General features: G+C 42.1%; 1 protein-coding gene across 5 annotated transcripts in view; it reads right to left on the bottom strand.

The window, feature by feature from the left end:
- Window positions 1-2,586: 2,586 nt before the first annotated feature.
- The window catches only part of ANAPC1 (anaphase promoting complex subunit 1), a 99,137-nt gene continuing 76,179 nt past the window's right edge, over window positions 2,587-25,544 (bottom strand). For 3 of the 5 annotated variants that reach the window (XM_068564314.1, XM_068564318.1, XM_068564317.1), the window contains exons 40-48: window positions 25,115-25,232; window positions 24,074-24,151; window positions 23,644-23,711; window positions 22,494-22,632; window positions 20,636-20,722; window positions 19,304-19,399; window positions 17,482-17,680; window positions 12,064-12,198; window positions 6,149-6,523 (exon numbers count right to left, since the gene is read on the bottom strand). In XM_068564314.1, the coding sequence (XP_068420415.1) occupies window positions 6,408-6,523; window positions 12,064-12,198; window positions 17,482-17,680; window positions 19,304-19,399; window positions 20,636-20,722; window positions 22,494-22,632; window positions 23,644-23,711; window positions 24,074-24,151; window positions 25,115-25,232 (1,036 nt within the window). In that variant the 3' untranslated portion in view covers window positions 6,149-6,407. Of the gene's footprint in view, window positions 5,858-5,888; window positions 5,981-6,148; window positions 6,524-12,063; window positions 12,199-17,481; window positions 17,681-19,303; window positions 19,400-20,635; window positions 20,723-22,493; window positions 22,633-23,643; window positions 23,712-24,073; window positions 24,152-25,114; window positions 25,233-25,544 lie in introns of those variants that run through there. The other 2 variants (XM_068564315.1, XM_068564316.1) reach the window with 2 other exon arrangements.

Below are 25,544 nucleotides of genomic sequence, written 5' to 3'. Positions count from 1 at the left end.
TACAGAAATAACCCAACCTTCAAACTCAGAGAAGGGAGAGAGCAGGGGAAGGGCTCATGAATGCTGCCTGGGGGAGAGGTGGGGAGGTGCCAGGGTGCCATCAAAGCTGGAAACAAGACAGTGGAAGCTGAGGTAAGGAAAAGAGGGATTCAAGGAATCCTATGAAGGTATTAGTGTTAAATGCAGTCACAAAAACGCGAGCCATTCTAAATGCCAAAGTCATGAATACAACAAATTTTGAGAGCAGAGAAAACAGACCAAATAAAGATACACAGTAAATATAAGAAGTGAGGTATAAATATAGAAATATAAAAACTAGACACACCTTAGATCACATTATTAATAAATCTGAACTCACTACTAAAAGAAAAAGATCTTCAGATTGAATCACAAAGCAAAACCCAGCTGTGCGGTTTGTAAGAGCTTATCCTTAAATCATCGGAGGTGCGAGGGGTACACCAACAGACATGCTCATCTGAGAGCAGGAATTGTGATTTTTACACCAAGGGAAGGAAAATTAGGCTCAAAACCCTTCAGAGACTGAGAAGGTCACTTGGGGTCAGGGTGGTGGGCCCTGGGGGCACCTGTCCAGCATTAAAGGCCATCCCAGGGCCTGGGCTGGTCCACTGCAGCTTGATTTGCTCAGTGATGTTCAGGTTTACAGCTCTCTATACGTATAGCCCCTTTAGGTAGGAAGTTTTACTACTGGGCAGCTGCTACACAGTATTACCGGGTAATCAATGCAATTGCCAGACAGAAACTATCTAGCTCTTCGTCTCTTTTTTTTCCCATGGAAATGTCTAATTTTGCCAAGAAATTTCTGGTAAGGTTCCCAGGAACCTCACAGTCAAGTCTTATAAAAAGCCGACTCCTTTCAGGAAGCAATGCAGTTGTTCAACGCTCTCTATCCCATGAAGGTTTAGCATTTTCTTCGAGTCCTCGAAACTTCCAGCAGCAAAGGACCACAGTACTTTTCGGTCTGTGACACCCAGTCTGTGCTGCCCCAGAAGGCCAAGGTGGAACGGAAGCAGCTGGGCTAAGGGTTGGTTCTCTCCTCAGGGTGGCCGCTGAGGGGCAAACCCAGAACCAACAGGACTGGGCAATGGGCCACACTATGTCCCCATCCACACACCTGTGACTCCATCCCAGGAAGCCTGACACAAATGAGGCCAACCCCAATGCGTTCCAATTACTCAGCTAAAAGGTCGCCCATTCTTCCTTTAGTCAGAGAGTCCCCTCAGCATGTTAGGGGAAACCCAAGGCCACTCGGGGGGGTCACTGCTACTGCAGCACTGAGGCTGGTGCCATTCGGGGGAGCTGGTGCAAGGATTACAGGACTGCAGAGAAATCTGGGGCTTTCAGAGAACAGCTGAGTGTCTGATAATGGAAAAGGCAAGTGAACAGCACTGGGAGCTCAGGGGAGATAACCAAGGGGCTGGAAACTCCATAAGCAAAGCCCAGGGGAGAACAAGTGGCGGGGACTCGGGACGGGCTGTGCTCACATCTGGGTCATTACATCCCACACAGCATCACAGGGTCTGCTCAGGAACCCAAGCAGAAAGGGTGTTGATAAAGGGAAGCAGATGGAGGGGTTTTTGGAGCAGAGGATGAAGAAGCCCCAACAAACCTCCAGAAACTCCAGGGAGGGGCCCCCGGGCAGAGCTGGTATTAATGCCCTGCTGCCAGGTATGCACCATCTGCCCTCGTGTCCGCCTAGAACAGCTTCACCTCCTCTCCCACCTCCCGGCCTTGCTTGGGCATCTCTCGCTGGTACCTCCCAACAGCACACTCTTACCTGGTCCCATATGGGAAACATAGGTGGAGGCTAAGGAGAGAGGAGGAGGTGGTGAAGACGCCGAGTTGACAGCCAGGCCCCTCACAGGGCACAGGGGATGACCTACAGGTGAACCAGTGCAACAGAGTGGGGGTGGAGGGAGGTGACCAGATGGCACCTGCGCCCTCCTCTGGGGACCTGCAGAGATTTCATCGCCTGAGGGCTGGAGCTCCTCTCATCTACACCTTACGGGGCAGGAGACTGCAGCCAGGGATGCTAATTACAGTGGATTTGCTAAGGATTCTTCCTTCAACTCCAGAGTTATACACATTTACCCAAAATATCTTCTTAATCTCTGAAATGGTACAGTAAGCAGAATTAAAATATTCTTGATAAGTGAAAGATATGCACACAAATAAACACGAATGAAAGAGAAACAAGTGGCACCAACTAGCTTCCAACCACTGTCCCTGTGACGAGTCCCCCAGTAATGTGACTCCTCAGATCAGGATCTGGCACGTCTGGGTTCTGAAAGCACACGGTCCACAGTGTCCCAAGGCCCTGCACCTGCACATAAGACTCAGGATGACGCCACTGACTACGGAGGCAAGGCGAGACACTTCACACCTGAGTACTGGAGTAAAAGCAGTGGAAATTAAGAAAGAACATGTGCTTATTTACAGATTTTCATTGCTTTTATTGAGCTTAGTATAAAATTAATTCTTTTCCTAAATTTCCTACTTCATGTTTTAATGTACCATGGAAGAAATATTTTCAGCTAAAAGAGAAAATTTTTAATTAAGATAGTTGTTGTAATGACCAAGAAAGCAACACACAGGCTAAGTCAATTAATCTAATTCCAAGAAATTACACAAAGGCCTTTGTTTTTCCAAAGATGCACAGAGAAAGGAAGAGTCAGTGTGTCTGCTTTTTAAAGGTGTTCATAAACTCTGCCTGGTGCAACGTCCTTGTAACTTACATTTAATCGGCCTCTTCCTGAGGGTCTACTGGACCAGGAAGAAAGGCAGTAATGGACCAGGTTCTCGGGTAGAAACAGCGTGTCTGGGCGCCCAGGCTTGTCTGGGCTGCGATGGGGAGCGGTGCGGACTTGGGCCAGCCACCCCTCCCTGAGCCTCCGGGTCTCAGCTGTAGAACGAAGGGCAGGACCAGATGCCACCTGAGGGAGCTCCTGGTGCAGCTGCCTGATCGATGGGCTCTCCTTGTCTGGGGCCTGAAAGTCCTGCCCTCTGAGCAGCCCCCACTTTCCATCCCAGCCTCACCTTCACTCAAGAACATAAGATGGAGCAAAGCAAGAGGATGGAGAACAGGCAAGTCTTCCTTATCCACAGGCAAAAATCAAGGATGTGGTTTTAGGGGCTCTTCTTTTATCAAAAAAGACTTTGCGGAAGCTTGTGACTGTAATGAGAAGCAACCAATGTATTATGGAGTAGGGGGAACCTGGCCTTGGAAGCAGGAAAACACAGTCACCTGGGAAGCTTTGGAACCAGCGTGGGTATCTGCCGGGCGCAGTAAGTGCTGACAGAGGCCTCCACGTGGAGGAGGTGTTTTTCCGACCTCACCTCTGCTTCCTTCCACTGCTGCTTAAAAACTGCAGACACAGGGGTACAGAGGTGACCAAAGCCTGTCCCCTCCCCCATTGCTTAACTGGAGAGATCTTCATACAGTGAGGCATTTTCCCCAAAATTTGGTCAGTATGAGGATGGGGAACCCAGAAGAGAGGTCCCCAACCCTGTATGAAGGAGGCAACAAAGTCTTCCTGCTTTGGTCTCAGATTGGTCCACGGCCTTCAGTTTCACCCAGTTCCCAACATCCTCTCCCGGCCTGGCCTCCTCCCATCGCTCAGACTGGGCTTCGGCACGTGCTTCCCTTGGAATCGTCACAAGTCCATTCCTCTGACAATTCCTGCCTCGGCTCCCACAGGCTCTGGCTTCCAGTCCAATGCCGGCTCCCACGCTCGGGCCTGTCTACAGCCCAGCAGGCTCGCCGGCCTCCCACCAAGCGCGTTTGCACACTGACCACCAGGCTGAGAGATGCGAGCCCCCCTCCTTCCTGCCTCCTCTAGGATGTCAGGAGATCCCCTAAGCTGGGACATGCCCCTCTCCGTATGCTGTGAAGTCAGCTGGTTTCTAGACAAAGGGTGAGAAAGTGGCCTTATTCAAGTAAGATTACGCAGCACCAAGGAGAAGTTCTGTGAGGCTTACACCAATGGTGTCCTGCTGCTAAGGCCTGGCGTCTATGCCTCAGAGCTTCCCACAAGTTCATGCCTTCACTCCTTTGGAAGACACTCGAGCGAGGAGCACAGATGCCAGCATCCGTCGGGGAAACAGTAATAACCTGAGTGTGTGTGTGACTGTACTGTTTCTTTAACCACGTCCATCTATGGAGGCAATGACATGCATTTCCATCTGCGTGAGCAGAGAAGATGGATGGACAAGTGAGGAATCATACTGTGACAGACATTACCAGTACTCACCAGTGTCTAGTTCTCCCCTTTGTGAAAGAACACTTACAAGGTGGAGCAATTTATTTCGTGCCAACAGGCTGTAGCCAGAAGTGACATGGGCCACTTCTGGGCCAAAACACTCAGAGCTGGATGCGTTTCTCCAGCTCTTCTCTGCCATGGCTGTGAAGAGGCGAAAACGTTCTGGATGGTGAGAGCCATACTCTCAAGATTTTTTGAGAGCCCACAGACAGCTGGCATTGACTTCTCCGATGATCCTAGCGTGTTTGCTCGGGAGCAGACTGCCCAGACATCATCTGCGCTCCTCGGGAGGCCCCAAATATAAAGACAGTGCTGTTTCCAGACCATCTGCAATCTTCCATCCTGCTCTCTCCCTTAGAAAGCCTGATTTTTGCTTTTGTTGACAACATTCCAATGACTGTTCTCCTTCGTACACGAGAGTTCATACGTGTGCAAATAACTCAAGTCATTCTTCAATCAGAGAAAAGCTTAGAAGTTATAAACAATTGAGAGTGAAGACAGCGACAGCTGCCCAATACTGAGTTCTTTATACCCTGATTCAAATGGAATTTCCACCATCTACCATTTTAATTTTTTTCTTTTATTTTTAATTAGAAGAAAAAACTCTTTAAGTGTGAAGGAAGCACATTTCACCCTCCCAATCAGCCACCTTGCCTATGCTCCACACGCAGGGGCAAGTCCCGGGGCGGGCACACAGGTGGAACAGTGAAGGTCTGAAGAGAACCACTGATGCCTGCCTTCTGGACGCAAGCCCCCCCTGCAGGAGCAAACACCACGTGGGTTTTTATCAAACTCTCAACGGAAACATTTGTATTTGCTGTCATTTTTACTTTTAAAGCTAAACCCCACAATTCAGGGTGTGGAAACGTGAAATCACTGGATGGACCTTGCAGCTTCGACCAGTTTACGGTCCCACCGGCCATGTAGGAGGCAGACGGCACATCAGTATCTGGACAGCAGGGAGCCTTCTTCTTCCTGGACTGGAAACCTGAAGCTGCAGACACCTTTATATGAATCCCTTTCCTCAGCATCTGGTCCAGAAACTTGATACAGACGTATGGTTCTCTAAATCCCGGGTGGAAATGAACTTTTTTTTTTTTAAATAAATTTATTTATTTTATTTCATTTATTTTATTTTTGGCTGTGTTGGGTCTTCATTGCTGTGAGCGGGCTTTTCTCTAGTCGCGGCGAGCGTGGGCTACCCTTCGTTGCGGTGCGCAGGCTTCTCGTTGCCATGGCTTCTCTTGTTGTGGTGCACGGGCTGTAGGTGCGCAGGCTTCAGTAGTTGTGGCACACGGGCTCAGCAGTTGTAGTTCGCGGGCTCTAGAGCGCAGGCTGAGTAGTTGTGGCGCACGGGCTTAGTCACTCTGCGGCACGTGGGATCTTCCTGGACCAGGGCTCGAACTCATGTCCCCTGCACTGGCAGGCAGATTCTTAACCACTGCGCCACCAGTGAAGCCCCTGAACTTGTATTTTAAAATATAATTTCTGAAGACCTCTCTGTAGTGGAAATTTCTTATTTTCTCTATTTAGAGCAGGCTTCATGTTGGGCAATTCTTCATTAGGGTATAAATCTCCTCCTGTTTAAGATGATCGATCATACTATGAGGATGCCTGGCACTGTCACAGGATGTACGAACTTACTTTAGACAAGACTATGGTGATGCTAAAAGCCCTCAGGAAGTGCTAAAAGCCCTTCGTTGCTGCAGAAAGTAAAACCATATGACAGAGCTTCTTTAAAAACTTTGCATTTCTGAGCATAAAGTCACTTCACCTGAATCACCACAGCTGAAAGATTTCAAAAACTAATATCCATTTCAGCCCCCACTGCTCTACTCTCTGAAACCCCAAACTAAAGTAATCATCAAGAGTTTTGAAAACAAACCAAAAAATTTTATTTACAAAAGTAAAATTTCACTCACTCATTTTTATATTCTTATAATGTTAATGCCAACAGCAACAGAGTCTCTGGGATATTTAAAACCCTTAATTTTAAAATACATTGAGGTTTGTGCAGCTCATTTCCCCCCAGTTATATTATAAAACTTATAAAGGTTTCTTTAGCTTTGCTGTTTGGTCACGTTTTTGTGCAGAAGTCACGTTTCAGGGTAGGCTTACCACCAGACATGATCACATAAGCATTGGCTGTGGATTCCCAAGAAGCAAAGGAGCCAATCTCAGCAAAGCTCGCACTGGCATCTTCAGCTGTTTAAATTTGAAGAGGAGTTCTGCGAAGCTTGTGTTCCCTAAAGAAATGGAATTGGAGGGAAGGGGTCACATATCTAAATAAATTCAGCCATACATCCTCTTTCAAGGAAGCTTCAGACACATATTCACATTTCAAGCCGGCATTCTTCCCTACGAAAACAAGTACTGCAAGATAATATTTAAACTATGAATTTCCCTAATGCACTACAGGTTATGATTTGATATAAAATTTTAATTTATCCATTCTGTACTTCAGAAACTGACCTGTAACCATATGTGAAACTATTAATACTGTTTAAATACATATATTACTTAAATATAATTAATAAATGTGCCCATCTATCCTCAATTACCATAATCCATGCACTTAACAATTTACCTTAAAAAAAAAAAAGACCTAGGCTCAAAATGAGTAACAGAGAAGTTAATCTAACGCCTCTTCCTCTAACAAGCAATGGTTCCCAACCTTGGTCCAACAGAGGCTGATGTAATTTATGTGGAGTACAGCCTGGGCATCTGGAGCTTTGAAAGCTGCCCAGGGGATTCTGATGTGCAGCCAAGGTCAAGAACCACTGCTCTAAAGGGACGCAGGAAGTGTATTACCTGCAAATTCTATTAAGCATCATCTTCCTCTTTCCCTCCATCCCCACCACATGCCACTGTCCACAGTTCCCTTTCCTCAGCCCCAACATATACACATACATGATCCCGATGAGTCTCTAAGCCACAAGCATCCTAGTAGACATGCTGACAGCAGAGTGTACAGGTGGGTCATATGATCCCATGAAGATGGACAGAGAAGAGTCTCATGATATGAATCGAGTGGCTTTCTGATAAAAGCATAACTAACACAAGAAAGAGTTGTCATGCTGCACAGAATATGAAGAAAGCAACTATTTCTCTTTAGTATTTCCTTTTATTGACTCTGCCAGTAATCTGTGAATTAAATGTGTTTAATAAACCTCAACAGGAATTAAGACAAATTTCCTATTTAATTGTTATACACAGTGTTCCCCAAACCTTGCTAAGACTCAAAGACAGAGAGCAAATACATATGAGCTACGGAAAACATCTCCAGTGTTCTGATACACTGTGGACTCTAACAGACCATTTAGACTTTTTTTTTTTTTGGCCACAACACGCGGCATGAGGGATCTTAGTTCCCTGACCAAGTATTGAACCCTCACCCCCTGCAGTGGAAGCACAGAGTCCTAACCACTGGACCACCAGGGAAGTCCCCAGACCATTTAGACTTAATGCGACTATCACTATGGTTAGGTTTAAATGTATCATCTTGCTATTTGTTTTCTATTTTCTCTGTCTGTTCTCTGTTCCCCCTTTTCCTCTTTTCCTCTCTCTTGGACTGAGTACTTTTTATGATTCCACTATAGCTCCTTTATTGCTTATTAGCTCTAACTCTGTTTTCTTATCTTAGTGGTTGCATTATGATTTATAGTATCATCTCTATCACAGATTACCTTCAAGTAAGATTATACCTCTTCACAGGTAGTATAAGAGCCTTATGGCTGTAATTCCATTTCTCCCTGCCCAGCCTCTGAGCTATTATTGTCATACATTTTGCTTTTCAGATTTTACAAACCCCATAGTACATTGCTATTATTTTTATAAGTCAATTATCTTTAAAAAGTATTTTTAAAAGAAACAAACCTTATGTATATATCCATGTAGTTACCATTTCCAATGCTCCTCATTCCTTTGTGTAGATCCATATTTCAATCTGACATTATTTTCCTTCTGCCTCAAGGACTTACTGTAACATTTCCAGTAGTGTGGGTCTGCTGTTGATGAATTCTTTCAGCTTTTGTGTGTCTGAAAAAGGCTTTATTTCATGGTCTTTTTTCTTTTTTTTTGAAAGATATTTTTGCTGGGTATAAAATTCTAACTAGATAGTGTTCTTCCTCTGAGTCCTTTACAGTTGTTACTCCATTAATTTCTCACTTGCATTGTTTCCTATGAAAAATATGCTATCGCTCTTATTTTTGTTTCTCTGTAACATCTCTTTTTCCTCTGGCTGCTTTTAAGACTTTTCATCATTAGTTTTGGGCAATTTGGTTATTATGTGCCTTGGTGCAACTTTCTTCATGTTTCTCAGGCTTGGGATTCATTGAACTTCTTGCATCTGTGGACTTCAGTTTTCATTAAACTTGTAAATTTTCCAGCCATTATTTCTTCAAGTATTTTTTTCTGTCCCTCTCCCCCATTTTTCTCTTCTTCAGGGACTCCAATCTCATGTGAATTGGGTCCTCTAAGTCCCAGAGCTTACTCCATTTTTAATGTTCTGTTCCTTTTTTTTTTTTAATTCTTTTTTTCTTTTTGCATTTCATTTTGGATAGTTTCTAATGCTATGTCTTCAAACTCACTATTTTTTTTTTTAATTCTGCAATGTCTAACCTGTTATTAATCCCATTCAGTGTGTTTTTCTCAGAATTATAGTTTTCATCTCTAAAAGTTCAGTTAGATTCTTTTTATATTTCCATATCTCTTAATGTTTTGAAATATAGAATAAGGTTATAAGGAATGGAGTTATAATAACTGTCTTAATGTCCTTGTCTGCTAACTAACATCCTTGTCAATTCCAGGTCAGTTGTAATTGATTTCTCACCTCCTTCATTATAGGCTGTTATTTTCCTGTTTCTTTGTATGCCAGACATCATGAATTCTACCTTGGGTGCCGGATATTTTCGTATTTCTGTATTCTTGAGCTTTCAGAATATAGTTATATTACTTGAAAAGCAGTTTGATCCTTTTGTGTCATGCTTTTAAGATTTTTAAGGTGGGCTAAAATATTTTAAGTCTAGGGCTAAATATTTGTTTAGTCTTTTTAGTCTAGGGCTAAATATTTCCCATTGTTGAGGCAAGACCACACTGAGTACAGCCCCTTAAATTGTGAAGTTGTGGGAACAGACACTGTTCCTCAAGCTGTGCAAACTGGTTCTCTCTAATCCAGTAGGACAGTTCTTCCCTCAGCCTTGGGAAACTTCTTCATATGCATGTGCTGATTAGTAAGGACTCTTCTGATATTTGAGGGGGACCCTCTGCAGACATCTGGCATTCTCTGTGTGTAGCTCTCTCCTCTCTGGCACTCTATCGTGTAAACTCTAGCTCCTTTGGCTCCCTGTACTCTCAGCTCCATCACCTCAACTGAAGGAGTCTTCCAGGCTCTTCCTGGGTTCCCTCTCCCTCCTTCACAGTCTGGAAACTCTCAAGGCTGTTAGCTGGGGCAATCGCAGGGCTTATCTCATTTGTTTCTCATCTCTCTGGGATCACTCTTCTTCATTGCCTGATATACGTCTCAAAAGCCATTGTTTAGTATGCAGTGTCCAGTTTTCTTTGTTGTTTTTTCAGCTTGTTTATTTTGTGTTGTTTTGTTTTCTTGTTTCAGGCAGGATAGTAAATCAGATCTCTGTTACTCCATCCTGGATGAAAAAGGAAGCCTATGCTTTAAAATTTTTTCCTCTTTTATTTTTAGTAGCTTGACTATTATGCAACTAGGTGTGGTTTTCTTTGTATTTGTCTTGCTCAGGGGTCACTGTAGGTTGATGTCCATCATCCATTTTTCAAAATTCTTAGCCTCTGTCTCTTTAAATACGGCTTCTATCTCATTTTCTCTCTCCTCATATTCTGAGATCTCAACTACATGCATGTTTGACTTCTTCACTGCGTTCCACATGTCTCTTACTCTCTTTTCTGAATTTTCCATTCATTTTTCTCTCTGTGCTTCAATCTGTTTATTTTCTACACACTTGTCTTCCAGTTCATTTATCTGCTGTGTCTAAAATGTTAATTAATCTACACACTGAATTCTTTTTTCTTTTTTTTTCCTCTCTTTTTTTTTTTTTTTTTTTTTTTTTTTGCTGCACCCGCACAGCTTACGGGATCTTAGTTTCCCAACCAGGGATCAAACCTGGGCCCCGGGCAGTGAAAGCATGGAATCCTAAGAACTGAACTGCCAGTGAATTCCCTATATACCGAATTCTTAATTTTAGTTATATTTTTCAGTTTTAGAATTTCCATTTAACTCTGATTCCAGATTTCTGGTGAAATTCTTTATCTTTTCCTCTATTTTCTTGGAAATATTAGTCAGTTATTAGTCATAGTAACTCCAGATACTGGAGTTATGGAAGTCTGATAACTCCAATATCTGGATCACATACAAGTCTGTTTCTTCTACCTTTTATTCCTATTATGTCTTTTAATTTTGATTCAACACTGATACTATGAATTAAAAACTGTAGAAGTTTAAGACATATTTTCTTCCTCCTATACAGGTTAATTTTTCTTCTATCAGGGAGGTAGCATGCAAGCAGATCTCCTCAATTCTGCTCTAGGCTAATTTTAGGTCTGGTCTGTTTCAGTTTTACCCTTCCTGCTAGGGCTTGGCCCTGCTACTGCTTCATGTGAATGGCTGGGATGCTTACTAGAGCCACTCTGCCTTGGCAGGCCTTGAGTACCACCCTTTGTCTCCTTGGCACTATGCTGTTGTTGAAATCGTTGCCCACATTTTTAGCCTCCTGGTTTCTGCTAGATTTCTTGAAGTTTTATCCTGCACATGTGCAGGTTAAGATTTGGCAAATGCCTCAGGGGAAGAGTGCATCCAGGTTTTTGAGTTATTATTCCTCTTGTCCCCTCCTATCTTGGATTTTGCTCCTCAAGTTCTAGTCCTGGGCAATCATTAATCCAACCTCTGGCTCCTCTGCCCAGTAGCACTGCTGCTTTTTGCTGGGACTCTCCTTCTTGTAATGAATTGACAAATGCCTCTGGGAGAAAGCCAGAGTAAATATGGAGCTCCTCAAATGAGTCTTTTCTCTCAGGAATTCTTGTCTCTCAATCAAGTCTGGCCACTATGGTTGCCACCAATTCCTTTAAACTTTATGTAGTTTGTCCACTTTTATATTTGCTTTTGTAGGAGAGTCAGTCTAATGCGAGCAATTCCACTGTGGCCATAACTGCAACAGAAGTCTCTAAACAGTGCATTTTTATCTGAGGTTTTCAAAGCAGCTATAAATCAGTAATATCATTAAATTTTAAGTTTAAATGATTAAATGGACAAATTTTGTATCTGATTCCATATTCTGAAAAATACAGTCAGATGCTAAGATTTTAAACTATTATGAAAACATTCAAATGTCAATACATACAAAATTAGGCACCTGTTCATTTCAAAGCTTTATATTAGAAATTAATATTATACGTTTAAAAAAAATCCAAACTGAAAACCCAAAAAATACAGAAAAATAACTTTAATAAAAATCAATTAACAGAGTAAAAGAATACGAACATTTAGTTTATTAGTATATACTGGTATCTGAGGCCCTGTGAAGAATCCATCCTCTTCTGAAAGTAAATAAAGGATTATGCATGTGTAAAATTCAGATAGTTTGGGTTTGTGTTTTTTTTTTTCTTACAGAAAAAATTCTCAGCACTAACACCCAAACATGAATGAAGCCAAAAACCTAACCGGAGAAAATAACTCAGTTTAGAAACACCTCCTAACAAGAAACTAAACCCATCAGCAGGTAATACAGGTACTGAAAAGAGGATGTAGACGTGCAATTACCTTCTAGTCCTATAGACGGCAGGTGCCGCGGGGCTGGCACTGAGTGGTAGACGAGGAAACAGGCCAGCATGCTCAGCTGCGACTCCTCGCAGGGCTGCCCGTTGAGGTAGGCGTGCACACACCCGTCACCCCCAGCTGTGAGAGAAGCAGACATGGAACAGAACCAATCGATTACAGAACTGAGAGGCACAAGGACCGCCTTCTTTTTATTATTTTCTCATCAAGAGCTCATTGAGCACTTACCATATACCACCCAGGTCCTGTGCTGGGCATTAAGGCTACTGTGGTAAACCAGACAGAGTGCCCGTCACTGCAGAGTTTAGAGTGCTGCGGGGGACGGAGATACTACATACCTAACGATGTAAACAAATGCTAATCATAAATTATGATGAGTGCCATGAGGGTTCAGTGGTCACCATGGTCGTCTCCCCAAACACCCATTCTACCACCCTTCCCTCCACTGTCACATTTGAGGGGACTGACTGCAGCTCCAGGACTGGATCCTGATTTGTCTTGGCCAGAGGTTCTCAAACTTTAACAGGCATCAGAATCACCTAGAGGACTGATTAAAACACAGATGGGTGGGTCCCCACAATTTCTTGGATGGGGCCAGAAAAACTGCATTTCTAACAGGTTCCCAAGTGATCCCACTGTTGCTGCTCCAGAGACCACACCGTGAGAACCACTGGTCTGGGACAGTCAGGGCAACCCCACTCCCCCGACACAGTGACTGGTTCAAGGACAGGCAGACCTAAGCCATTCAGAGAGACACTCTGCCCCGGGGATTGATCGAGGAATGTGCACGAGTTCCAGTGCAAGCCAGAGACACAAGGAGATGCTTGAGAACATGTTTGCTAGAGGCTTCTGGGAAACAAATTCCTCATTCTTATGGCAAAGCTCCTGGAAGCAACTCTATTCTTCCTCTGAGTTGGAGGCAAGGAACTGTTACAGTCAGTTCATTGCCATCAGAAAGAAGTACTCTGAGGATAAAGCCATGGCACAGAGTGTCACTGATGGAGCCTCAGAGAAATGGAGCTGGAGCCACTGGAGCGACAGCCTGCCGTAACTGTGGACTTCCAATTATGTAAGTTTATAGGTGCCCTATTGTTGGAGCCAGGCTGAGTCAGGCCTTCTGTTACTTGCAGACAAAGGCATTTTGATACAGAGAAAAAGGCTGAGAGAGAGAAAGAGAGAAATAAAGATGGCAGGAAAGCTGCCTGAGGCAGTGTGGTCTTGGAAGGCCTGTGTGGAAGGGGCATTTAAATGGAGGCTGCAAGAATGAGTATGAGGTGGGCAGGCAAAGAATGAGAGGGAAAAGGTTCTCGGGAGGGGAAGCAGCACATCCAACAGTCCCGTGGTGAGAAAGAACTCCATGCTTTCGGGGAACTGGAAGGGACCAGGGTGCCTGAGTGGAGTTTGTGAGGAGCAAGTGGTATAGAAAGAGGCTGTAGAGGGAGACAGAGGCCTTGCTGGTCATGCGGGGCCTGCTGGCCACATGGTACAGATTTTTTTCACAACTGAATCAGCAGCCTTTGCAAGGTTTTAAGCAGAAGTGTTGGATCTGTTTACTCTTTGAAAGACCATTGTCAGTTGACTAGAGACAGTGAGAGGGAGATGAGAATGAAAAGCAGGAAGACTTGCAGGAGGCTACAACAGTCGTCCAGGCAAGAAATAATCACGGTTTGTTCTAGGATAGAAGCAGCAAAATGTGGACAGAGTTAGGAGATATTTAAGAGTTAGGACTGAAAGGATGTGGTAATGGATTGGCTACCGCAGAAGAGAGGAGAGGGAGGGAGAGGAAGGGGCAAGGATGACTCCCAGAAAGGTAACGAAGGAATGACAGTGAAATAGTGATGAAACTAAGAAAGAATGGTCGGAGGGTTTCTTTTAAAAAAAAAGAATTGGGAAAGTGGGAAAGTGTGCCGTCACAAAGGTCAAGGGAGGTCTGTTTCCATAAGAACGAGACGGAGCGACAGGAAGACTACCAGGAGTCCACTGAACCTGACACGAGGATGTTAGTCTGGTGGGAGTGGGAACATCTGGGGGTGGCAGCAGGAGGGGTGATGAAGGAGGCCAGAAGAGACCCTGCTGCGGCAGCTTCTCAAGAGAGGAAGGACAGAACGCGGTCACTCACAGGTCCTCGTCAATGACTTTCTCATGCCTACTGGCTTTTTGTTTCACCGATTTTCTCTACACTTTTTCTGCTTCCAATTTCACTGATTTCAGCTCTTATATCCTTGCTTTGGGTTTATTTTGCTTTTCTTTTTCTAATTTCTCGAAGAACTTAGATTAGTGATTTGAGACTTTCCTACTGTAAGCATTTAGCACTATAAATTTCCCACTTTAAGCAGGAAGACTTACATACACTACAAAATTTCAAAATTTACTCTAAACCTACAGTAGTTAGGAAAGCATACTACTGGCATAAAGACAGACATACAGATCAATCGTACAGACTTGAGTCCAGAAACAGACTCACACTTATACAGTCCACTGATTTTCAACAAAGGCTCCAGAGCAATTCAATGAGAAGGAAAAGTCTTTTGCACAAATGGTCCTGGAACAACTAGATATCCATATTTAAAGTTAAGAAAAAAGAAAACTCCTACCTCATACCAGGCATAAAGTAGGAGAATATATCTGCAGAACATATCTGACAGAGCTTGCAGCCAGAATATGTTAAAAACTCCTACAACTCAATACTCAAGACAGCCAATTTTAAAAACGGGTAAAGGTTTGAAAAGACACTTTGCAAAGGGTATATATGAATAACAAACACATGCAAAAATAATTAACATGATGAGTCATCACGGAAATGCAAATTAAAACTACAGTGAGACACCACTACATATTCAGTAGACTGTCTAAAACTACAGACTAACAATGCCAAAATCTGCACTGCATCCCACTGCTGGCAGGAATGTAAAATGGCACAATTTGGAAAATAACTGAGCATGTCAATGGGTGAATGTACAGATGATATAAGAATGGCAGAATGTTGATACTGTTGAAGCTGGGTAATGGGATTTATTATACTATTATGTTTACTTTGCATTATGCTGTAAATTTTCCATAATACAATATAAAAGTAAATAAAACTTTTTAAGTTCTTCAACTTTAAACCCATTTTCTTTGCTCAAGATTAAAATCCAATTGAGGAGATAAATCACAAAACATGTACACAATATGATCAATCTGCTCCATTTTCAGACTTCATGGCTATAGTTTGGGTTACTAGCGAGCCACCTTAAAAGTCCACATATGCATCTGTGATTTCACTGAGACACAAATACGAATGACATTTTCCAGTGCTGCCACACGGCCTCCGCATCGTCATTTAGTTTATTGTTCTCCGCCCCAAAGCTAATAGTATCTGTGAGGGGAGACCACATGCTTAAGAGTTTTTTTAAAGTGATAGTTCTTTTTAAATAAAAAAATAAATACACAATTTTGGCAATCAGAGTGGCAAGTCAAAGCTGGTGAAGGTTACTTACAATGCTGTAACCCACCAAATGCCCTAAAGAGCAGTGAGGGGGAAAGCAATTCAGGGCACTGTTTTAGAGAACGCTCTAGTCACTGCCAAAGCTTCATCACATTATATGAAACATGCAAATCAGAGAATCTGCAAAGGTTTTTTTTTTTTTTTTTTAAATTTATTTTTGGCTGTACTGGGTCTCTGTTGCTGCACCCTGGCTTTTCTCTAGTTGAGGCGAGTGGGGGCCACTCTTTGCTGCGGTGCACTGGCTTCTCATTGCGGTGGCCTCCCTTGTTGCAGAGTGCCGGCTCTAGAGCGCAGGCTCAGTAGTTGTAGCGCACAGACTTAGTTGTTCTGTGGCATGTGGGATCTTCCCGGACCAGCACTCGAACCTGTGTCCCCTGCATTGGCAGGCGGATTCTTAACCACTGCACCACCAGGGAAGCCCTCTGCAAAGGTTTAAGGACTTATTTCTTATCAACAGCAAGGGTCTGCCATGGGTGATCAAACACTAAATTGAATAAAAAAAGAACATCAACACCTATAAAATAACATGTATTTTTTTCCCAAACATGAGAACAAAATGATTATCATATTTTTAGAAACTGTGAAACTGCGCGAGCTTTCAAATCCCAAGAAGAAATAACAGAGCACATGCAGGTGTTAAACATAAACTCTGGGAGTTTGAAATTGCTGTTTTCCATATATATCACTCACAATCTGGTTTACAGTTAAATTTTTTCAGAATTTTCTTTTAAAGAAACAAATAGCGTATTCATTTAGGGGGAGAGAAGGGTGCAGATGGGAAATAGGGAGGCAAGGGTCCCCCTCATGTTTGCCAAAAACCACTGCCCCACCCGCCTCCACCCCTCACCTCCCTCCTCTGGGGAGGGGCCCTGGCAGGCTCCCCCCTTCTAGTGGGTCTCCCTCTTCCTCCTCCCCTGCACCTCCAGTGCCTGGGCAGAGCCCACCCCGGCTCTAAAGCCGGGTGAAGACAGGCTCAAACTAATGTTCTTCCCCCTTCCTCCACCTCCCCCTCACTCCCATCTCTTGTCTAACTAAAATACAGAAAAAGCAAGAGCAGCTGGGACCTGGGAGAATCAGTCACCCGGGGGCTGGGGCAGGGCAGGCAGCGGAGCCTCAGCCAGGTGTAGTGGAACACGCAGATAGCTTTAAACATAATTATATTCGAATTCCTGGGTTCTACTGGTTACTAACAACTTTACAGAATTAGGAACTGTTCCTACTGATATCACTAGAGTTAGTATTTACTCAAAGCAAGTTGCTGTCAGATACATACTGAAGCATTAGAACTGAAAAGAATAAAAAGATCAAGGGGTTAACTATTAAAAATCAATTTCAGGCATATATCACACATCAAACAGCTTTCCATATATCAAAAGGCCCCATCACCTGCCTCCCATGATTACTTCTACACTGTGAGGAGTAACTTCACAATCTCCCTGCAATCACAAGGCAGTGCTTCCACTGACAGAAAGCCAGTTACATATGCCCCAGGTCCTCACTGACTGACTCACAGAACTGGTAAAAGAAGCACTCCCTCTAAGTCCACATCAAGTTTTCAGTGTACACAGGGTAGAGGCAGAAAAAAGGGCCTCAGGTAGGTGACAGGCCACACCCCTAAGAAACAGAAGAGAGAGGCACTGGAAAGAAACATGATCTGATGTTAGAAAAAATAAAACAAGTTCCTAAGTGTCAAGTGGTATTTAAAATGCTATATATATATTCTCTCCGTGGCTTATAAAGCAGAGTTAAATATATTTGTTAAAGAAGTTAAAGCAGATAATCAGTGTAATTCACCTAACTGGAAACATTACATCTATAGCCATTTGGGATTGTACTCAGACTTATCTTGCTTTCCAATGAAAACACCTGAGTCCCAGTGTAGCTTAAAAACACAAAGGGCACAGTGCTGTTATTACCTTGTAGCCACTGGTCCAGAGTATTATCAATAGTGCATTTGACAACAGGGAGGAATTCCGAGTTCATAAAGAGCCCTCGCTTGGGGTGGTTCTGCAGCCGCTCCTGATGGCTTCTGGAGCTGAAAAACTCTAACACCAACTTTATCTGCCAAAGTTCAGATGTCTCGGACATTTCTCTCCTTCCCAGTCTTCTTACAGCCTTGCAGAGGAAAGAGAAACAACAATCCACTTAATGAAAGAGTAAAGATGCTAACTGTCACTTCCTCGGAGTTGTATACTAGAGTATTTTCTAAATGTGCCTCATAAGATCAATAAAGGGCAGAGGGGAACCCATTCTGTGTTTTGCTGCAGTCTGCCCCACAGAGGAGCCCCCTACTGGGTTTACATACACGGCCCACTCTCTTCCAAATGAACATGAACAGCTTTCAGGTGAAAAAACAGCAAAGGCAAATGAGCTCATTCTTGGCTCAATGGCTCTGAAAAATGAAGACCAATAGGTCTACAGCCAGTCACCTCTGGGAAACCCAGGTTGGGTACAATGACATGGCCAGAATCAGGCCAGGGATTCCAGGGGTCAGAAGGCAAAAGAAGTATTATTGATAATGCTCTTCTTGGGACCCATCTGCAAAGTCACCACGGCTGCGACCAGAAGGGAGGTTCTTCTCTAGATACACACCCACGACTGCAAGGGGTGAAGGTTCAGAGCGTAAAAAGAGAACACATTCTCAGCCAGCAACTAAAAAATACAACTCATTACTTGGCTATTGTATAGAGAGACACTGTGAGAAGCAGTACCAGTGTGGACATCATATATTCATACTTATCAACCAAAAAGGTGGATACCTGACAATAATGGCATTCTAGGCCTACTCGGTTACACTGGAACTGGCCTTTTAATTAAGATTATTACTTAACACAGGTTTTTGGGAATTATCTCCTGGGTCTTCCCACTCAGTTTTTCAGTAGAGATTATTTTTCCATTAGAGATTACTTCCTTTGACTTCAGACACTGAGTCCCAAATTCTCATCTGTGAACTCATTATATCATAGTCACTCGAAGGGCTGTTTAAAACTACAGATCCTGGACTTCATCTCAGAAATTCTGATTCAGTAGCTATGGAATGGGACTTGAGGATCTGAATTGTTAAGATTTCCCAGATAAATTTTAGCCAAGTTAGAAAACTACTGGCTTAGTTTAACTGCAAATTTGAGTCTGAAAGATATGACACTATTAAAAAAGCCATATTTATTACTAATAACCTAAAGTGAATAAATTAGTCCGATCCTTTAGGAAAGCTGTTGAGCATTATCTTCTGCATTACCCCTTTTAGGCTCTTTTAAAACAACAATAACACAAAAGAAATTTAAAAATGAACTCCAGCTCCCTAAATCCCCACATGCTGATGCTGTAACCTCTGTGAGCTTAATTACGCAGGTGTAACTGCACACTACTGCTATCATCAGGGCACCGTTTGTTCACTTACTGCTCACTTGCATAATCTTTTCCACGAAGAGGCTTTATCAGGAGGAAGGCAAGAGACATGAGGATGCTAGGGGAGAAAGGAAGGGAGCGTGCTCTTCCTCTACTCGTCAGAGGAAGAGGCCAGAAGAGGCGAGTGGGAACCCCTGGAGTAACCCCACTTGTCATCATAAACTCTAAGTTATACAGAGCTTTCAACTTTGATAGGGATTCCTTTTTTAAAATTCTAAAAGCAAATGAGAAACTAAAGAGATGGACATAGAATCTTACCTCACTGTTCGTATGTTATGTGAAGTACAGGATAAATCTCATCAGAATTGGAATAGGTTTTTTGAACCATACCTGATCCATTGCTATGTATGCAGGTAACATCTCCGGGGTCTCCTGGGTCACACATTCATAGAGTACTGAAGAAAAGAGATCCAGAATTTCCTGTTTCTGTGGAAAGTTAGAACCTTTTTGTAGCACATCAATGTATATTCCAAAATCAATTCAAAAAACAACTGTATAGCAACTACTATGGCCCGTTCTTAAGTTCTGCAGTGAATGATATAAAAGGGCAAAACAGCTAGGTCTTTATAAAATCAAAGTGCATGCAATATTAAACACCAATAAAATATAACCAAAATTAAGTCCCATGGGACAGTTAAGGCTATAAGTGCTGCGGATGAGAGGAGTGAACCAAGCTGGGTAAAATGAGCAGACAGGACATCACAGAGCTATGTCTTGGGTTGGGCTGGCAAAAACAGGATCCAGAAGGGGCACCCAGCATCCACCAAGATGCAGTAGAAACACTGAGCAGAACAGGTTAGGGGAAGCCTGCAGAGCAAGCCCAGCTGGGGTTAAGGGCAGGCATGGGCTTTCACCAGAGACCTGTGGTCTTGAGTGCAGGCCCCAGCCCTCACTGGCTGTGTGATCTTGGGCATGTGACATCTCTCAGTGGCAGTATCCCCATCTGTAAACCCACAACAATAGAGTATCTACCCTCTGGGTCAGAATTAAAGGAAAAAATTACAAAGAGTGCTGAGCAGAGTGCCCAATATACAGTGAAAATTCAGTAAGTAAGTGGCAGGAAGGTTATATCACTTAACTTTCAAAGCAACAATGTAAGGTAGGTTCTATTATAATCCCACTTTTAGAAATAAGGCAACTACATCTCAAAGAGGTTGAAAAATTTTCCCAAGGCTATACACACTTGCAGGCAATAGGCCATCAATCCTGGATCATCTAATTCCTACATCCTGTCCTTGCCATCTGAAATGATGGATTAAATCAAAGATCTACTAGCAAGTACCCTTTGAATCCTTAAGAGAACGGTTTTATGACCAACAAAAAGAAAGGTTACAAAACAAACAGAAAACAAAATTAATAAAATTATGTAAAAACAAGAGAAGGGTAGTAAACATTGAAAACATGAATTAGTACAAGAATGGATATAAAGTATCACCTATCAAAACTAACGTCTTAGGAATTTTAAGTTGTTTTCTTCTATCAAGGTAGGAAGTTACTGAATTTAATAGTTTTAGACTATGAAAAATCTATACTTGCCAAACAAAAATCATCCAATGTGCCCGAGGCATGTTATCAATATCAAAGCTAGATATGGATATTTTAGGTTTTTTTGGTGGTCCACAGATAGAAACAGCAAAGTCTAGCAAACCACATAATATATACCTGACCCATGTTCACAGTTGGTTTGCAGAAATATTCAGCAAATGACAGAAGTGCTGGATCAGAAGTGAATGCTGAAATCGTTTCAGGCTAAAAAATAAACAAACAAGCACAAGTGAGATAACAAAGACTTTTTTCATTACTACTCAAACTGTAATGCATGCACCTGTAACCTACCTTATTTTTTTCACACAATGTTCTCACAAAACCCAAGGTAAAACTTGCTAGAGCTTCATCAACCTGTTCTGCTAAGAAGTTTTAAGAAACTTTTTGCGCAAGCTACCGTGAGCTACTGATTTATCAAAACAGGTGCTTCTTACACAACTCACCCAAAAAAGGCTTTCCCCCTCCTTCCTTAACGAACTGAAAGGCAAACTAGAAACTAGAATTGTTACTGAAAAGGTAAGGAAAAAAGATTATCACTCTAATAAGCCACTCACAAAAAGACAAATGCTGTCATAAGGTCGTAAGAGTCATCAAAGTCATAGAGAGAGAAAGCAGAATGGTGGCTGCCAGGGGCTGGGCAGAGGGGGAATGGGGAGTTAGTGTTAACAGGGACAGAGCTGCAGTTTTGCAAGATGAAAAGAGTCATGGAGATGGATGGTGGTAGTGGCAGCACAACATTATGAATGTACTTAGTACCAATGAACTATACACTTAAAAGGGTTAAGCCAGTGTATTTTATGTCATGCGTATTTTACCACAATAAAAAAATTGGAAGGAAGGGTGAGGAGGACTATCACTCAAGTTTCAAGACTGAAAATGGAATACGAAGGTATATTACCATTTTCCACCAAGAGTCACAGTTTACTTCTGAACTCCCAGCAGGCAGGAAATGGAGATGTCTTTTAATTTTTATAAATTTACCCCATTCAAACTCAAGTCTAAACTTATCTATTTTCTTTATAAATTGGATTAGGATCTTTGAGATGGGCCCTATTTTATAAGTCAAAGCAATAGTGCTAATTCAAGTTAAACTTTGCCCAAAAATCCTTCAAAAGTATTTCATAGGGACTTCCCTGGCAGTCCAGTGGCTAAGACTTCGCCTTCCAATGCAGGGGGTGTGGGTTCAATCCCTGGTCAGGGAACTAAGATCCCACACGCCTCCTGGCCAAGAAACCAAAACATAAAACAGAAACAATACTGTAACAAATTCAATAAAGACTTAAAAAAAAAAAAAAAAGGGTCCACACCAAAATAATCTTTAAAAAAAAATGTATTTCATAGAGAACCTATTGAATACTGACAAACAAAATTCACTGATGTCAACTATATCTATTTATTCTCTGGAAACTATTATAAAGGCTCAGTCATAAGAATTAATAAGTGCTACCTTGCAAAAATCTTTTATTTGGGCCATGTCTTAAGTAAATCTTAATGGATTTGAGGATTAATTATTAAGCTAAATTTTCTTTAGTGTTAAGATATATTCTGACTGTCCTTGCCACTAAATGTAAATCATCCTTAGAGTCCTGGCAGGTGGCCCATATTTTATAATGGTTGTCACAGAAAACAGCCAACAGGCCCAAGGTCATTCATCCTTTATAATCTGCAATGATTAGAGAGAGCAGATCTACCTAAACGGTACCATAAATGTTATAATAGAAGTACATGCTTTGGGTGGACTAGTGAGATTTGAACCTATTCCCTTTCATCATTCCATTTTGGGTTTTTTTTTTAATTGAGATATAATTGACATATAACAGTTTATTAGTTTCAGGTGTACAACATAATGATTCAATATATGTATATATTGAGAAATGATCACCACAATAAATCTAGGTAACATCTGTCATCACACACAGTTATAAATATTTTTTTCTTGAGATGAGAATATCCTTCAGTTTTTAGCAATTACTACCTTGAAAGCCCGAGCTTCAGAGTTCCTGTTAGCAACAGTCTGGGCCAACAAACTTTGCCACCCCATTGGATCTTCCTTGTACGAGAGCTGACCCGCTCTGAGCTTAACATATAAAACCCCGTCCTTGGAAAGAATTGACCTGAAAGAAAACAAGAATTAATTTAATATGAGGTATTACTGGCAGTTGTTGGCTGGAAATGTAGTGTTTCCCAATAATAGTATTGGGAAACAAGTGAAGTCTTAAACAAGACTTCACAGGAGGTGAAGTCTTCACCACTTTCCACTAAGGTATATGATTTACTATGTCTAAACTCAATCAGTCCCTACAAGAAAGTCATAATCGGGTTCTGCTTTTCTCTGCCATCTAGATTCACGGGACCTGGTAAATAAGAAGTCATTCTGACTATCGGCTCAAGTGTGGACTTCAAAGGAGGTATTTTATCTAACATGTCTTCATATTCCCTTAAATATCTATTGATTGGTTTATAGCAAAAAGAAAAGGATGCTGCAACTCTAAGACAGAACAATACAGAAAACAGCTACTATATAGATAGTCTGGGAGAAACAGAAATGAGGACTATACTTTAAAACATGTTACAAGCTTGTTAAACTTTCTGGGAATTTAAAGACTTAATTTACACACTAACTGAAGTGTAAAATTATTAGCACTCTCTGTTCTTCAAAGTAATTACTTGCATATGACTATTTCCACCCAAAAGCAATCTACCATAACCTCAATTTTATGAGAGCAATATAACAAGAGAATGGTAAAGAGATGCAACAGAAGATGTGGTCTGACAAACACTAACTGTTACAAAGTTCCCTTTGCAGACATATATAAATCAGCCTCATTTTCTTAAACTAAATCTTTCATTATTGCTCCAAAAGACAATTCCATTACTGTCCCAATTTAAGTCACTTCAAGTTTCTCAATGAATTAATATAAATAGGATTTGACTTCTAAATTTAAAATTTTACTTTCTAATACAAACTGTTTCAAAGATACAGACCACTTTATTCAACACTACATATTGTCCTGGATGACATTAAAGGGTGACAAGGAGCATTCTACATAATAATCTATAATTTATACCTTCCCATATATTTCTATTCCCTTCACAGACACATCTGAGAAATTCTATATACTTACTTCAAGTGTTGGGTTCCCTTGCTTAAATCTATGAGCAGTTCCCAGTATCGTGGGCCTTTAACTTTAATCTGCCAAGATAAATGTAAACAGTCAATCCAATGCTGGGAAAGTGCTAGTTTGATAAAATGAAACCCATGCTTCTCAGAGGAAATAAAAATAAAATGGGCTAGAAAGAGACACTGAGAGGTTAACAAGCCCCATTTCCAGACGAACATGTAAGTGAATCATGTTCTCAGGCCATCTCGGCCATCAGTAAAGAGCCCCCAGTAAAGACCTTCTCTATTCCTCAGGACTATTCCTCTTGCGCTGCTTTCCTATTTCTTATACAACACTGAGAAAGCATAGGCTTTTATTTAGCTATCTTTAAATGCTCTGCTGTTCTGGTTGAATTTACCCCTTGGATAAATCTCCTTATTCACATCCTACTTACCTGCTTTAAAAGGTGGAGTTCTGGAAGAAGGGTAGGAGCCATCAGTTCTTCTTTGGTTTGCTCATACCACTGAGTGCCCTTTACAAATGTAAAAGAAGAGTCACAGTTCACTATATAGTCCGGGAAAAGTACAAAAAGAGACATCACTCTACACTTCCCCTTCCCTGCAGTTTGTAGACAGATTGTCAAATGGCACAAAACCCTCTCTGATACTCAAGTCTGGAAGGGCTACTGCCTACAATCCTTTGCAGAGCTAGCACCACCTTCCAGCACTCCGAGCCCTGCACTTCACCTGCCAGCAGTACTGAAGCTCTGCACTTGCGAGGCCTCTGGATTTCTGCATGTTGTCTCCTCTGCTGGGAACGTGCCTGGCTTGGCTGGCAAATCTCAGCCCAGACACCGTGTCTACTATGACGGCCTTCCAACCCCCAGAGATGCTGGATGGGAGCACGTCTCCGCTCCCCCTGCATCGCACACAAACCTCCAATTATCACACGCTATTCCTACTGCATCCGTGCCTGACTCCCCAGTGACAGAAGTTCCTTAAGGAAAATGACTATGTCATCTCAACCTTGTACCCCAGAGCCTAGCACAGTTTTGATATACAGAAGGTACCTAACAATTTTCTGAAGGAAGGATACATGACTTGTAATCTACCTGTACATCTAAATCAAAGATCTCTCATCACATACACAACCTTGGGCTTTAAAGCACTCTGCTAACAAATCTAAGAATCATTCTAATAGAATTCGTTCTTTAGAACACCGCTATCAGCTGTGTAAAGTTAACAAGGACATTTTCAAACTATAAGCTCTAAAGATAAAAGAGCAGCTGATGGTCTCTAAAATATTACACCCATAGACCACAAATGAGCCTGAACGGACTGGCAGAATGTACAAGAACTTTGGAAGCTTCAATTTTTACGAGAGTTCAACTCACTATTGTCATCTTTTAAAGGACAACACTTTCAAAATATTTTGATTTGCAAAGATGGACGAGTGGCAATAAAATTACACATCAACAACAGGGGGAGAGAGTTACCTTATAGGTCACTTCTAAGAGGGCATAGCAGGGTGTGTTTGTGTCCACATCCACGGGCACGAGAAGTCTCGGTTCTGCAGCCAGCACATACAGGTGCCGGAGAGCCTGGAGGTGATACCTGCTCAGAGAAAACACAGAAAGGTGGTAAAAAAACAGGTGATGGCACATGAGCTCTACAATCTGCTGTGGTCTATGAGTTAAACCCAGTCAGAGCCAAGTGATACCTTCTCAGGACAGCAATCCTAAAGGAAGATGATGAGGTTCAATTAAAAAGTAATGGAGAAAAGATGTTAAAAAAAAAAAAGTAATGGAGAAATTCTCTTTAAAAAATTAGAGACACATGACCCTTGACCCAAGAATTCTTTGAGTCTTCACAGTTAAGAGGTTTTATAGGGAAGTAAAAATTATCTAAACATGAAAATATTTAGTA

The sequence above is a fragment of the Eschrichtius robustus genome, chromosome 15, assembly GCF_028021215.1.
Source record: "Eschrichtius robustus isolate mEscRob2 chromosome 15, mEscRob2.pri, whole genome shotgun sequence".
Lineage (NCBI taxonomy): Eukaryota > Metazoa > Chordata > Mammalia > Artiodactyla > Eschrichtiidae > Eschrichtius > Eschrichtius robustus.
This window is presented reverse-complemented; position numbering and strand designations above follow the sequence as displayed.